This window comes from Trifolium pratense, linkage group LG1 (assembly GCF_020283565.1).
Source record: "Trifolium pratense cultivar HEN17-A07 linkage group LG1, ARS_RC_1.1, whole genome shotgun sequence".
Taxonomy (NCBI): domain Eukaryota; kingdom Viridiplantae; phylum Streptophyta; class Magnoliopsida; order Fabales; family Fabaceae; genus Trifolium; species Trifolium pratense.
In genome coordinates, this window is record NC_060059.1 from 13,785,729 (window position 1) to 13,801,628 (window position 15,900).

The 15,900-nt window shown below is 34.2% G+C and overlaps 3 protein-coding genes across 5 annotated transcripts; all 3 read right to left on the reverse strand.

The window, feature by feature from the left end:
• LOC123911055 (probable pre-mRNA-splicing factor ATP-dependent RNA helicase DEAH2) lies at positions 1–5,010 on the reverse strand. Of its 2 annotated transcripts, XM_045962395.1 has the most exons (3): positions 2,167–4,619; positions 1,417–1,728; positions 1–480 (listed from the first exon to the last, which is right to left on the reverse strand). In XM_045962395.1, the coding sequence occupies exons 1-3, from the start codon at positions 4,441–4,443 to the stop codon at positions 370–372; spliced, it is 2,700 nt and encodes an 899-aa protein (XP_045818351.1). In that variant the 5' UTR covers positions 4,444–4,619; the 3' UTR covers positions 1–369. The 2 variants fall into 2 exon arrangements, with proteins under 2 accessions (XP_045818351.1, XP_045818342.1); XM_045962386.1 differs by having other exon boundaries at positions 1,417–5,010.
• Positions 5,011–6,466: 1,456 nt separating this feature from the next.
• LOC123888771 (dnaJ homolog subfamily B member 12-like) lies at positions 6,467–7,153 on the reverse strand. The gene has a single exon (XM_045937935.1). The coding sequence runs from the start codon at positions 7,151–7,153 to the stop codon at positions 6,467–6,469; it is 687 nt and encodes a 228-aa protein (XP_045793891.1).
• Positions 7,154–10,429: 3,276 nt separating this feature from the next.
• LOC123911067 (vesicle-associated protein 2-2-like) lies at positions 10,430–15,627 on the reverse strand. Of its 2 annotated transcripts, XM_045962416.1 has the most exons (9): positions 15,157–15,594; positions 14,995–15,065; positions 14,820–14,901; positions 13,973–14,088; positions 13,685–13,861; positions 13,262–13,344; positions 12,565–13,147; positions 11,493–11,570; positions 10,430–10,918 (listed from the first exon to the last, which is right to left on the reverse strand). In XM_045962416.1, exons 1-9 carry the CDS (start codon positions 15,206–15,208, stop codon positions 10,808–10,810), a joined length of 1,353 nt encoding a protein of 450 aa, XP_045818372.1. In that variant the 5' UTR covers positions 15,209–15,594; the 3' UTR covers positions 10,430–10,807. The 2 variants fall into 2 exon arrangements, with proteins under 2 accessions (XP_045818372.1, XP_045818363.1); XM_045962407.1 differs by having other exon boundaries at positions 12,565–13,344; positions 15,157–15,627.
• Between the last annotated feature and the right edge of the window lie 273 nt (positions 15,628–15,900).

A 15,900-nucleotide genomic window follows, 5' to 3' on the forward strand; every position in this document is an offset into this window, starting at 1 on the left:
TGGACGATCCATCACAGGTTGTATTCATTAATTAATGCCATAACTCAACAAAATCAAGACCAGTTTCAAGTTCACAGGGAAAACGAGAACAATCTCAAGCAACTTACATAACATTTTTCAGTTTTCCACTAATCTCACCACTATATATTTTGTACTATCTGTACCTTTACAAGTGCGAAATTCTGCATATACAAACTCAAAATGATTATGGACTAGACAGACCAGATGGAACATCACTGACCTCAAGTATAGAGAGATCCCTGATTATATTTATAGATATGAAGTGACGTTGTGCCTAAACTTCTGCTATAACAAACTTTGAAACAATTCAAAAGTTAGTATCTCCCTCGATGATTGATCCCCCAGATATCAAGAGTGTAAACGGTATCCCAAAACAACACAGATAAGTGCCACCATACAGACATAGAGAAGTGGGAACCCAACTTGAACTTTTCTTGGACTCTTGTTAATAAAATCAGCCTGTAAAAATGTAAAAGAACCAGCCATGAGTTTCCGAAATGAAAACTTTAAAATTGCACAAGTTCAAGCATGTAATGGGGAAGAATTCTCAAGTAGCAAGCAATATTTGTATAGACAAGAAAACTCTGGAATTGACAATTTAAATATCAATTTTGATCAACACTTCATCAATTTTGTCATTGTATTCAAATGTCAGGGTGGTTAACCCCTAAATCCCCCTCTCTTTTTCCTGCTGCAATTCAATTGTGACTTGTTCACAAGCTCCAAGGTAACTAATGATCATTTTATAACAAAAAAAATACAAAGTAAACACTAGAAAGACAGGATGCATGATAGTGAAAATGTATTTCGAGATTAGCATGAAAGTCAAGAACCACTAACAAACATCCAACCCATTTTAATAAGATTAGGAATCCCAGCTGCTTCATCACCGATGTTATATACAAAATATTGAAAAACATTTTCACATAGGATTGAGCATTCAGATGATCATATTCCACAAAACAGGACGGTATGTGAAGCCATATAATTTAAGAGTTTAATAACTACACATTGGAAGTACAGTTAGGTTTAACACATCTAATCACATGTCATCTCGCGAAATCATTAAAATATGTTTACAATTGCACCATAGCAAGATAGTGAAATATAATTGGATGTTTGTTTAAATTTAAAAACCTATTTAAACTATCAATGTACAGTTATTAACCTAATAATTTAAACAATGTGCCAATAAATATTACAGCAAACAGGCAAGAGTTTAACTAACATCTTAAATCTCAAAATTGAAAAACATGACCAAAAGAAGGGCTAAAACAAAGCATTCATAACCAAAATCTTGATGCGGTAACAAGAAAAGTTCATATAGAAAATTGTTTCGACATGCAACTGCAAGCAGATAAAAGAAATTCGCAGTAGAATGGTGGAATGCCTGACCTCATTTAGCTTTGATTCAAGTCCATCTAGTTTTAACTTCATCTCTTCAATGGCTTCCAGCAGTTTCAGCTCCTCAATACCCTTTGAAACTCTTGACTCGGCTTCTTTTTCTGGCTTCAGTTCCTCAACATTCTTTACTGTCTTAATCACCGTATCTTTTGAAACTTCTAGTTCTCTTTCTATTTCTGGTTTCAGTGCCTCTGCATTTTTTACTGTGGTCAAATGATCTTTTGACACCTTCATCTCTGCTTCATTTCCTGGTTTCAGTTCATCTGCATTCTTTACTCTGATTGAACCCGAATCTTTTGACACCATATCTGCTTCTTTTCCTGCTTTCAGTTCCTCAACATTCTTTACTGTCTTAATCACCGTATCTTTTGAAACTTCTAGTTCTCTTTCTATTTCTGGTTTCAGTGCCTCTGTATTTTTTACTGTGGTCAAATGATCTTTTGACACCTTCATCTCTGCTTCATTTCCTGGTTTCAGTTCATCTGCATTGTTTACTCTGATTGAACCCAGATCTTTTGACACAATCTCTGCTTCTTTTCCTGCTTTCAGTTCCTGAACATTCTTTACTGTCTTAATCACCATATCTTTTGAAACTTCTAGTTCTCTTTCTCTTTCTGGTTTCAGTGCCTCTGCATTTTTTACTGTGGTCAGATGATCTTCTGATACCTTCAGCTCTTCTTCTTTTCCTGGTTTCAGTTCATCTGCATTTTTTACTGTGATTGAACCCGGATCTTTTGACACCATATCTGCTTCTTTTCCTGCTTTCAGTTCCTCTACATTCTTTACTCTGATTGAACCCAGATCTTTTGACACCTTCACCTCTGCTTCTTTTCCTGGTTTCAGTTCCTCTACATTCTCTACTGTGATTGAATCCAGATCTTTTGACACTTCTAACCCTATTTTTTGCTGTGACTTCAGTTCCTGTACACCCTTCACTGGGTTTAACTTGTCATCTTTTTCTTTCTCTCGTTTCTTGTAAAGCTTTTCAAGAACACGCTTTGCTTCACATTGTGGGAAATTAGACAAATCATAGTAATGCGGTGCTATATCAACTAACCATTCACCGCATATATTTGTCACAGTACTTATATAATTCCGACTGGTAAGAACACATTCATTATAGATAACCCACTCAGGCTTGTGATCCAGGCAATTTGATGGATGCAAGTGTACCTCCTGGTTGTTTTTCACTGTCAAGTAGTATCTTGTCCGCTCAAGATGAGCCACCTGCATGAAATATCCTGCTAGCATTGCCTTTCTAATGTTGACGTAGTAGTCGTGACTATTGAAGTCTGTGCTGCATAACTTGAAGTTAAACCTAGCCATGATACGAACAAGTTGTTGTCGAACATTATCAGCTGATTTGAGCGCTCTATTATTAATGAAGTTGTCATAGCACCAAGAAGCATCCTCATTGTTTTGCTTGTAGGCATGATATACATTCAAGAGCATTAGATGATCTCCATCAATGTGTCCAAACCTAGCTTTCGCTTCATCCGCAGCTTTTTGTGCATCCCTAGGCCGGATAAAGCAATTGGGTACTGATAACATGGCTGAAATTGAAAGAATCTCGTTTGAACAGTTGAATTCAGGACTAACAACAAGCATCTTTGCCATCTGAGGGTCCAATGGAAACTCGCTCATAATCTCACCCAATTTTGTTAAGTTGCCTTCATCATCCACTGCACCCAAGTAATTCAACACTTCCAAAGCACGCATAAACGATTCAGGTGCAGGAGGGTCTATGAAGTCAAAATGAATTAAATCATCTATACCCAGTTTCTTCAATGTAAGAACCGTGTTGGCAAGATTAGATTTATAAATTTCAGGATATGTCTGTGGTTGAAGATCATTGTTGAAACTTCTTTCGGTATAAAGTCTAAAGCATTTCCCTGGTTGAGTTCTTCCAGCACGCCCAGATCTCTGGCGAGCAGTAGCCTTTGATATTGGAGACACCAACAAAGACTCAACACAAACTCGAGGGTTATAAACCTTTTGCTTAACAAATCCAGGGTCAATGACATAGACTATACCATCAATTGTCAACGAAGTTTCTGCTATGTTTGTTGACACCACAATCTTCCTTCCAGGGGGGCCTCCCTCCTTAACTGGAGGCGGAGCTGGCTCAAATATCTTCTGCAGCATAGCCGGCGTAAGAGTAGAATACAACGGTACTACTTTCACAGGGCCAACCTGATCCTGATCCCCCAAATTTGCAACTTCTTTCGATATTCTGCTGCATGCATCTTCTACCTCCTCCTCTCCCGTAAGAAAAACAAGTATGTCTCCAGCAGGTTCAGACATGTGAATCTGCACCACTGTCCTAATAGCAGCCTCCATGTAATCCCTTTCGGGTTCTCGAGTATAAAAAATTTCCACCGGATGTAACCTTCCAGGAACTTTCATAAGAGAGGCACCAAAAAAAAATCCCTTAATCTTTTCAACTTCAGCTTCAATCATTGCACTCATAACCACCAACTTCAAGTCAGTTCTGTTTTTAAGAACTTCCTTAAGAACACCAAACAGCACATCAGTAGCCACAGTCCTTTCGTGTGCCTCATCTAGAATAATTACTTTGTATCGCTTCAAAAGTGGATCCATCATTGCTTCTCTCAAAAGCATATCATCAGTTAGATACTTCAAAGCTGTCTTTGCGCTACTACAATCTTCAAACCTAATGCTATAACCAACTTCTTCCCCAATAGTTACATCCATCTCTTCCGCCACACGGCGTGAAACAGACATTGCAGCAAATCTACGAGGCTGAGTGCATGCAATCATCATCTTATTCTCTAAATCAAGAGCTTCCAAAACAAATTGAGGAATCTGAGTGGTTTTACCACAACCAGTTTCACCAACGAGAATCAAAGTTTGATTATTCTTCAAACGCTGCAAGAAATCATCTTTGTGGTGCCAAATGGGAAGGATTTTCCTCTTTTCTAGAATATCGTAGTACCTTTGAGAGTAGGGTTTACCGTTCCAGTGGTTAATGAGATTGTTGCCGTTGGATTTCACCATCTTAGCAGAAGTAGAGTCGTCGACGACGTCGAACAAACTCAGTTTTCTATTCCTCTCTGTACAATTGAATGAGACGAGAGTGAAATTGAAGGAAAACCCTAGAAAACACGCTCGCAGGCCCTCGCTCTTGACTTTTGAATTTTAAATTGAATGAAAAAACACAATTTTCATCTCAATTTCTAGTTCTCTTTAACCTTCTTTGTTTATAAATGTTTATTTATTATTACTGATTTGTTTCAAAGCTTAATTTTCTAAAAATGAATTAAGAAAATTTGAAAGAAAGAATAAAAAAAATATGAATGATTTATATTTGTCAAAAATTAATATTGAATTCAAAATGAAACATGGAAAATGTTTTTTAGATGGAAGAATGAGTTATTTTTTAAGAAGAATAATAAAGAAATAGAAGATATATAGTGTTCAAAATATATAATAAATGAATGTTGAAATAATGTGTTGACGAGATGATGAATGAATGTTAAAAGAAAAAAGATAGTGAAATATGAAGAAGATAAAGAATGAATGTTTTGAAGAAGAAAAAAGATTGAAGTGGGAAAAGCGATGAATGAATGTTGAAAGAAAAAAAAATGAAGCAAAAATGAAGTAGATGATGAATGTTGAAGTGAAAAGAATGAATATACGTAGGGGTGCTCAAATCCAAACAAATTCAAATAAGGGTCATGTTAACTTGTGCCCTAAGGGCACATGTTAAGCTACCTAAAAATAGAAATATAGCATTTAATGATACAAAGAATTTAATGTTTAGATAATTGAATACACCACAAGTTCAATAAATTTTTTCCACATTTATCTTCTTAACATGTGCCCTTAAGGGCACAAGTTAACATTCTCCTTCAAATAAAAACTGAAAATCGATCCAAAAAAACCGAAAATCGCAAAAAACCGAAGTTTTTTGGATGTGTTTGGATGTTCTTTGTGAAAACCGCTGGATCGGATCGGATTTCGGATTGATTTCTTAAAACCGATCCAAACCGAACCAAACCGCATACATATATTTTAATATTTATTTATCTTTTTATTAGTATAAATATATATATATATATTACATTAACCTTTTTTTTCATTTTAAATTTTGTTAATACTATGTTAGTTTAATTTAATCTATTTTTTTTACTTTTTATATGTTTCAAATATAATTGGTAATTGTCATTCCAAAATATTAATTTTTAGTATATTATATGTTATATTTTAAATCAAACTTAATATTTATTTTGTAAAAAATGTCAAACTATTATTTTTTAGCGTTTTTTATAATATTTATATTTATTAAAAAAAATTACAATTTATAATTTGGAAATCCAAAAACCGATCCAAATTAAACCGCATAATATTGGATCGGATCGGATTTTTTTTATTTGTCATCCAAAACCGAACCAAACCGCAAATGAATTTATTTTTGGATCGGATGAGTTTTTGCCTCAAAACCTTAGGAAATTGTTTTGAAATTTTCGATTTGCATTCCTAGGAAATTTTTCTATGAAATGTTTTCAAATTATATTTTTCCCCTAATTTTTCAAATTTTCAATTTGGTTTCCTAGAAAACATTCTCATTCTTAGTAAATTTCAAACTTCATTTTCCCGCCTAAAATTTCAATATTTGTTAAAAAATTTGAAACTAATTTGTAATTAATAAAGAATTCGAATTAAAGTTAAAAATAATAACATTCCCAAATAAATATACATCATATTGAAATTAAAAGTTAAAAGTATACAAATTTATACTCACCACCACCCTTATAGGAAGATGAAATCCTTCATCCTTGTGTTAAGGGAGGTTAGTGTTGATTTAATAAATAGAGGAGTGCGAGTGAGCAAACTTTAAAGGAGGTGGGTGTAATTTACCCTAAATATAATTACATAGTGAGAATAAAAACTTCTAGTCTTCGTCCTCCTAATTATCATACTCAAATGAGTCAACTAGAGCTGCATGTTATGATGTAGATGGCGGTACCGATGGGGGTTGACAGTTCATATTGGACACAACAAATTGCATAATTTGCTCTTACCATTTTCTTCTCCTTTTAGCTTCCAGCTTCTTCCGGTTCCGGTCCATCATTTCCCTTATTAATTGCGTTTGTCGAGACTGCAGCATTTCTAATTGCTTTTGTTGAGACTGCAGCTGCTGCACTAGTCTGTCTAAAGTTTCCCACACCTCAGGGTTCAACGCTGCATACATGTTCCCATTTGAGTGATGGGATGGGGTCTTGGGTACTGCAGTTCTCGCTGCAAATTTGTTCCCATTTGAGTGATGGGATGGGGCCTTACGCTTAGGTGCTGCAGCTCTCACATGGGCTTTAACCTTCATGTCATGTAAAGACCGCTTTGCTTGGTCACTCAACACGCTATTGGCTTCCCCAATCAACTTGAAAGCAGCTTCTGCACCAGCAAACTTATTTTTATCAGGATGAAGTAGCAGTGCAAGCTTTCTGTACTGTTTCTTTATGATTGCTTCCTCAGAGAGTCTTTCTGTCTGAAGAATTCGATACCAGTCCATTTCAAAACAAGAGAGTTTGTTCAATGCAGCAACGTGAACCTCACAAATTGCAAGGATCTGAGCAATGTTATCAACATCAGCATACATCTTTTTGGCCTTGTTAGCAAACTTCAGTGCCTCTACAAATTGACCCCTTTGCATTCTACTTTCTGCCAATTGCTTAGCCCTCACAGCCTCGTCCTTGTTGCACTCCATTAGTAAATTGATGTCAAAAGATCCAACAATCACCTCAGTTTGCTCAATATCACACAAAAATAATACCCCCTTGTACTTGAGAATATTCAAATTCCACAAGCAGCACTTTGTGTTCCACCTAATTAACACAGGCCAAACAAAGCTAAAATTAAGCCAACTCATCACTACTCTAAGAAGCAGCAACACAGACACCATTAAACACGACAATCACACATAGATATAGGTAATAATTTTTAAAAAATAAAATAGAAACACTTGAATAAAAGTGAAACCATGTGTTCACGCATTACAAGCATAAAAGATAACATCATAAACATGGTTTTATAGAAATGATTTGTTCAATTCAGTTCAGTTCTAGGCTAGCTAGCTAGCACACATGAACTGAAATGAAACTCATTTCAAATATAACACTCAAACTTAAATGGGGCTCTGCTAAAAGTTTCCAAGAACAAAACATGAATTTCATTGAGAAATTTAAACAAATAAAAATGGCAAGTATTTAAATGCCAATGTGTATCAGTATACGTGTATCTGTGTCGTGTCCGGTTTTCTTATTTGTGCCACTGTTTCATAGATTTAAGTACAATAAATTACAACACATTGAATTTACATATACAGGAACTTGCATAACAAGTTATCAAGCATCAAACACAATTCAACCAAATACTTGAATGAAACCATGTGTAATGTCGTGTCGCCGGCTCTATCATCAATCACTACCTTAATATATCATGCATTACTAACATAAAAGATAACATCATGAACATGGTGTTATAGACATGATTCGTTCATGCAAAAGAAAATGCAACATCATATTCATAACAATCAATTCAGTTCTAGGCTAGCTAGCACACATGAACTAAAATGGAACTAATTTCAAATATAACACCCAAACTTGAATGGGGGCATTACTGAAAGTTTTCAAGAATAAAACATGAATTTCATTGAGAAATTTAAACAAATAACCATGTCAAGTATTTAAATCTATGAAGCACAAACACCCTTCAGATTAGAGTATCCCAATGTCAGACACGCATAGATGTCTAATATGACACCGACACATATGATTACATTAAATTATGTAATTTGGTCAAATTATTATCGGTGTCAACATATCAGTGTCTATGTAGTGTTCGGTGTCCATATTTGTTTGAGTACTTCATAGGTTTAAATACAAAACAATTACAATCACAATGAATTTAGTAGATCTACAGGAACATGCATATCAAGTAATCAAGCATGAAACACAATTGAACCAAGTCATTTTCAAAATAAACCATAAGAATTATCCAATTTATTCTACCATACACATTTGTCACAATAAATAACTTCAACTACGTAGAGAACAACTCAGTTTTAGTTCCATAGTAATCAAAATATGAGGGAATTGAAATCAACAACTACAATGCAAAGCTAACATGAGATCCTAGGTTTAGTACTCACTGGCTTCATTGTAAACAACAAAAATTAACATGCAATGTTGCAAAATATGAGGAAGAACCGAAGAAGAAGAAGATGAAGAGTATACGGAACTTACTTGCGAGTGCGAAATAGAGTATCCAAACAGTTACTACACCAGTTAGCACGAATACAGGGAGAGAAGTTAAAAATATGGATTATTGTAGCATTCTAATAATGGTTATGATTATGACTGTTAATGGGATTATTGCTGGTAGTGGGTCGTTACAACTTCATGGGTAGTTTTATTTGTATTAATCTTGTTCAAAAAACGTTTTATTTGTATTAATTTCTGTTTAATAATTTCATTTATTATTATTTTTTCAAACATAATCCTACCTTGCATTGAAAATACGAAAAAAATCAACTACATATACATCTTTTCACAAATGACAATTTAATAATTGTATATCCAAAAAGTACACATTTATTACACTACTAACTTTTCTTAATATGCGTAAAAAACTTGAATGGGGACTTCGGAGGGAGTAAGACTTTACTAGTTGGTAGTAGCATTGGTCGAATATTTCAAACTTCGCTGTCGAACTCTAATTTACTGACTCTTTTTTTTTAAATTAGAGAGTTAATGTAAAAAGAGCTAAATATATTTTTAGAAATTAGATAGTAATGACTGAACTTAAAAAGGAAAAGCTTTTTAGTAGTAGTTTATCTAAATAAAGTTTGTTTATTAGTCAAGTTACTATAGCTTTCTTACTATATTTTCTATGTTTTATGTTTTGTAGGTTTATGCATGAATAAGAGGGAAAACGCACAAATAATGCAAATTTTGATGACTTATGGACAAGGAATTTTATGAGAACATTGATAGGCATTCCTTAATGAAGGGAAAGTGAAAAATCAAGAGGCAATAGTTATTTTTGTGGGTTTAAAGTCATAAAATTGTTACTAAAGGCAAGGAAATGTGAAAAGTCATGTTTTCAGCACACCGGGAGTCTGACACAGCCGTGCCACGCCATGCGGAAGCAAAAGAGACATGCCCTAGTGTCTGTCACGGCCGTGCCTCTCCTGTCACAACCATGAGAGACCCTACTGTCAGCATACTTCAACTTTTGGCTTTCCATTCCCCTCCTAATTTTCAATTATTGGTTTGTAACCCTCACCATTCCCCTTCTATATAAAGGCATCATTTCTTTGTAAAATGTATCAAACATTGCATTGTAAACTTTCCTTCGTATCAATAAAGTTATTTTGAAAAGTAATTTATTTTGGAACAAATTTTTTTTTACATTATACTTCACTTCACTGATTATGGGATGAAAGAAGTAGATGACTAAAATTATTTTATTTCAATTATATCTAATTTAAAAATCATATTAATAATAATGATTTAAGATTGGTTGTTAACTTTTGTCAAAAAAAAAGAAAGATTGGTTGTTAACTTGTAAGAGTGAAAAAGTACTTGCATAAAAAATGTGTTAACAAATATGCCCTTTTTTGTGTGTTACTAATATTGACAGATACTTAAATAAATTTGTTTAAACTCGTAACTTTCAGATGTATGTCAAAATTTCTCCATTTCTCCTACTACCACTTCTCGTTGATCTATAAACACAATATTTTTATTTTCGGTCGAATCAAACACTATTTTAAAATACCTCTTTCCTTTCATTCACCTCCCTCTATTAAAATTTATCCCTCTTCTTGTTTCCGTTGAACCAGATGTACCCTAACACATCGTTTAACATACAACTGAATGAAATGAAATTTTGTAAATTATAATAAATTATATGAATCTCATTCTTTATTGGACATAGTTCCAAAAAGAACTCACATTCTTTAATAGTTCGCTATCAAAGAAACAATCAATTTGGACGATCCATCACAAGGTTGTATTCATTAATGCCTTAACTCAACAAAATCAGGATCAGTTTCGAGTTCACAGGGAAAAGGAGAACAATCTCAAGCAACTTACATAACATTTTCCAGTTTTCCACTAATCTCACCACTATATATCTTGTACTATCTGTACCTTTACAAGTGCGAAATTCGGCATATACAAACGCAAAATGATTATGGAATAGACAGATCAGATGGAACATCACTGACCTCAAGTATAGAGAGATCCCCGATTATATTTATAGATATGAAAGTGACATTGTGCCTAAACTTCTGCTATAACAAACTTTGAAACAATTCAAAAGTTAGTATCTCCCTCGATGATTGATCCCCCAGATATCAAGAGTGTAAACGGTATCCCAAAACAACACAGATAAGTGCCACCATACAGACATATAGAAGTGGGAACCCAACTTGAACTTTTCTCGGAGTTTTATTAAGAAGATCTGCCTGCAAAAATATAAAACGCACCAGCCTTGAGTTTCTGAAATGAAAACAGTAAGTTTGCACAAGTTCAAGCATGTAATGGGGAAGAATTCTTAAGTAGCAAGCAATATTTGCATAGACAAGAAAACTCTGGAATTGACAATTTAAATATCAATTTTGATCAACACTTTATCAACTTTGACATTGTACTCAAATGTCAGGGTGGTTAACCCCCAAACCCCCCTCTCTTTTTCCTGCTGCAATTCAATTGTGACTTGTTCACAAGCTCCAAGATAACTAGTCATCATTTTATAACAAACAAATACAAAGTAAACACTAGAAAGACTGGATACATTCTCTCCCTTCCCCTCTCACGCATGGAGAATGTAGATGAAAAAGTGAGGTGAAGAAGCTCACTTCAACTTAAGTGGGAAAGTATTATTCATAATCACTGTCAGATTATATCAACTTTTCTTTTTTTCCTTTAAGTGCTTACTGAAAAATTCATCTAAACTGGTAATATGGCAGGAACCCATAAGTAAATCCCACAAAAACATTACTATTTACTAGCAAACTAGACAGCGATTTTCAAACTTACTAGTTTTTCTTGCAAGATCCTTGTCTCTTGATTGCTTAACCTCCTCTCTTCTGTTAACTTTGATATTGTTACTCCAGACTGCAAAGGAAGTAAAAGCCTGATTATCACTTTAATTAAATCAGTAGAGATTAGCATGAAAATCAAGAACCGCTATACCAAACATCCAACCCATTTTAATAAGACATATGCTCCATTGCTTCATCACCAATATTATATACAAGTGTTGAAAAACATTTTCACATAGGATTGAGCCTACAGGAATGTTTGGAGGAGCATTCAGATAATCATATGCCACAAAACAATATTGGTATGATGGAAAGAAAGTGGGAGGAAAGAAAATTACGCACACCAATGAATGAACTTCGACTAATTGGTTTGCGTAATTTTCTTTCCTCCCACTTTCTTTCTATCACACCAACCAAATATGTCTAAAAAGACATTCTTTGCTGACTCCTTTGTGGCCTTTTCTAATGCCAACTTATATTTTGTGAAATTTACAATGTATCAGACCTCAAATGTGTATACAATTTAATCAAATGAAAACAAAGGAAAAGTGGTGTAGACAAGGATCAAATATAATCACAGGAAGGTATGTGAAGCCATATAATTTAAGAGTCTAATCACTACACATTGGAAGTACAATTAGGTTTAAGATATCTAATCACACGTCATCGTGTCGTGCCAAATCAAAATATTACCTCTTAAAATATGTTAACAATTACACCATAACAAGATAGTGAAATATAATAGGATGTTTGTTTAAATTTAAAACCTATTTAAATTATCAATGTACAGTTATCATCCTAATAATTTAAACAAGGTGCCAATAAATATTACAGCAAGCAGGCAAGAGTTTAACAAACATCTTAAATCTCAAAATTGAAAAACATGACCAAAAGAAGTGCTAAAACAAAGCATTAATATTTAATAACCAAAATCTTGATGCGGTAACAAGAAACGTTCATATAGCAAATTGTTTCGACATGCAACTTGCTAGGAAGCATGTCTCACTCCACATATGCAACTGCAAGCAGATAAAAGAAATTCACAGTAGAATGGTGGAATGCCTGACCTCATTTAGCTTTGATTCAAGTCCATCTAGTTTTAACTTCATCTCTTCAATGGCTTCCAGCAGTTTCAGCTCCTCAATACCCTTTGAAACTCTTGACTCAGGTTCTTTTTCTGGCTCCAGTTCCTCAACATTCTTTACTGTCTTAATCACCGTATCTTTTGAAACTTTTAGTTCTCTTTCTTTTTCTGGTTTCAGCGCCTCTGCATCGTTTACTGTGGTCAAATAATCTTTTGACACCTTCAGCTCTGCTTCTTTTCCTGGTTTCAGTTCATCTGCATTGTTTACTCTGATTGAACCCGGATCATTTGACACCATCTCTGCTTTTTTTCCTGCTTTCAGTTCCTCTGCATTCTTTACTCTGATTGAACCCAGATCTTTTGACACCTTCACCTCTGCTTCTTTTCCTGGTTTCAGTTCCTCTGCATTCTCTACTGTGATTGAATCCAGATCTTTTGACACTTCTACCCCTATTTTCTGCTGTGACTTCAGTTCCTCTACACCCTTTACTGGGTTCAACTTGTCATCTCTTGACACTTTCAACCCTGATTCTCCTGGCTCCTTTGCATCCTTAATAACATCCAACCCCGTATGCTGTGACTTCAGTTCCTCTACACCCTTTACTGGGTTCAACTTGTCATCTCTTGACACTTTCAACCCTGATTCTCCTGGCTCCTTTGCATCCTTAATAACATCCAACCCCGTATGGTATTCTACATTCAACTCCATATCCTCTTCAAGCTCTACATCATGAACCTTACTGTGCTGTGGTTTTTTAAGAACCTGGCATATTTCAAGAACATAATAAAACATTTGAATAACATAATTAATAAGAAGTTGAAAAATTGATAGTCCAACGCATGCATATAGACAACATCGGCGAGGATGACAACAGCAGAAAAACAAGGGAACTTGTTAAAAGAGTACCTTCCCAAAGGGAATAAAGAAAATACGCAAGAAGGATTTGAAAATAACAATCCAGAAAAAATAATCAACAAACCCTTAGAGTGTGGGACTAAGACTTTCAATTATCTTTCTGAAGGATTTTATATGTCTATGAAACAAAAAGAGGTGGTGCAAAGAAAAGAACCGAGATCCAAACATCAATGAAGTTTCATCTAACCATGGGTTCAAGGGACTGGATTTCAAGTTCATCTTTACTGTGCATCTGAGCTTTTTCATGATCAAACCCATTCTTGGAGTTTCCATTAAAAGGAACTAGTTCTGGTGAATCAGGTGAGCTGATCAAGGCCACCTTCAGCTTATTTTCTTCGATATATCGCACTCCGTCTTTGACAAACTTCCATTATAAATTAAAAAAAAAGTCAGAATAGTTTAAATAAAAATAAATAAAATGGTAATTAAGGCTACCAGATACCAAATTACAACAGCCTAAGAAGTATATCCATACCAAGTTGGAAGTAACATCTTCATCAGTTGTTTCATTAGAAACTAATGTGCTTTGGACTAAGAACTTGTCTTTGCACACCAAATCTTCAGGAGCCACCCGTTGGGCTTGCATTGTAACTGTTTTGATGAAATAGTTTAAAAAAAAATACAAGAAAAAAATATTACGGGGGAAATGGTGGATCAACTTCAAATGTTGTCTTAGAAAACTAATATTCCCAAAAAATATTTTTGTTTGAAAATTTTATGATGCAAGGATACATTAAGCTTGAACTATAACATGTAAAATTGAAAAAGCCATGCTAAGTAATCATAAAAAAAGCCTAACATGAAAAATTCAAGTCCATTCGATGTGTATTCTAAGATTTGCCACCACTAAATTTCACTCTCAATAGAGTTAGTCTTAAGTGTATGTTTAAAATCAGATATGCCACAATCACACAGTGAACCACCACGATTTTGCATAAGCTACACTCTTAACTCATTTGGAACCACAAACAGATTTGACCTAAACTCGCTTGCAAATTTTCATCATAAGTACCTCGGGATTCGACAAAAATCACAGTGGTTGACCATGATTTTTACTCACTATGATACCAAACATGCACAATAATTATAAGTCTAATTGATAAAATCCATCATAAACTATCTTACTTACTCCCTCGGTGACATTTTATAAGCAAATTTCACCTTTCTATGTTCATTGCATAATTGCCCAGATATATTATTATTAATTATGCAATGAACCTAGAAATGTGAAATTTGCTCATAAAATGTCACGGAATTATAGAATACTCCTATAATATAACAAGTCTAAAAAAGATGAAGATGAAGGTGAAAATAAATGATACCTATGAATTCAGCAGTAGATTTTGGCGCGAGAACTCCAACATTTGGTCGCACTGAATATTTCTTAGGCGACGTCGTTTTCACCTGAAAACAAACACCATACCAAAAACGATAAATCTCTCCAAAAACTCCATGCCTAAAATTGAACGACGATAAATCAAAGAAAATTGCTAATACCTTAAAAGCGACATGGTGATAAGTATTATTAGTCACTTTAACCGAACAAGAACTTTGTTTCTTCAATTCAACTACAACGAAGAAAAATCAAAGCAAATTAGTGAATGGATCACACACATATAATACTACATTACAAGCATTAGAACGATAATCATCACTTACATATGAATTTGAGTTCCCTTGGTTCAATTTCGAGAATCGGTGTTCTGTTCATGATGATTAATCCAGAAAACAGTAACCGTAATCGAGATCAACGGCTAAAACGACTGCGTTTCAGTGAAGTCACACGATTCGAGAAGAAGAAGAAGAGGAGAACGAGTCAACTCAACTGAACTCGTACTTACTCTGAGAAAAACGGGGGAAAATTGGTGGAAAATTTATATGACCTATTTTCCAGGGAGAAATAGAAGGAAAAAAATAACGGAATCAGATTTTTATTTTTGTTTCTTTTTATTGATGAAGGATCATAAGTGATTATTGAATGGGATTAACTAACTTTAAGTGTGTGAATCGTGATCTTGTCTTGTTTTGTTTCAAACTAGTATAAGAGAGTTGTTGAGTTACTGATGAAAAATTGGAAGGGGAAGTAAATGTTGAAATGGAAACGGTTTTTAATTAATTTAAAGATTATTTAAAGATTATTAGTACTACTAGTTATTAGTAATAAATTAGTAATAAATATGTTGTTTATGGTAAAACGCGATTTTCATTTTTTGAAGTGAATAGCACGTAGTATCTCAAGGGAAAAGGACTTATATTGAAGTCACTGATTGTACTGGCTTTTTACCGACACTTGGTTGATTCCTTTTAGCGGCTCGGCGCGCTAGCGTTAACACAACAACGCACCGTCTCTGCTCAATATTGCAAAAAATTATTTATTTATCTTTTGATAAGTATTAAAAAGCA

What these genes read in the sequence shown, in the direction of transcription:
- LOC123911055 (XM_045962386.1), bottom strand. Translation starts at nt 4,443, where the DNA reads ATGGTGAAATCCAACGGCAACAATCTCATTAACCACTGGAACGGTAAA. An exon ending in TTGAATCAAAGCTAAATGAG is followed by an intron (nt 481 to 1,416) that starts GTCAGGCATTCC and finishes ACATTTTTACAG; the next exon opens with GCTGATTTTATTAACAAGAG.
- LOC123911067 (XM_045962407.1), bottom strand. Translation starts at nt 15,208, where the DNA reads ATGAACAGAACACCGATTCTCGAAATTGAACCAAGGGAACTCAAATTC. An exon ending in TCCAGTCCCTTGAACCCATG is followed by an intron (nt 13,345 to 13,684) that starts GTTAGATGAAAC and finishes GAAATATGCCAG; the next exon opens with GTTCTTAAAAAACCACAGCA. An exon ending in TTGAATCAAAGCTAAATGAG is followed by an intron (nt 11,571 to 12,564) that starts GTCAGGCATTCC and finishes CTTCCTTTGCAG; the next exon opens with TCTGGAGTAACAATATCAAA.
- LOC123888771 (XM_045937935.1), bottom strand. Translation starts at nt 7,153, where the DNA reads ATGGAGTGCAACAAGGACGAGGCTGTGAGGGCTAAGCAATTGGCAGAA.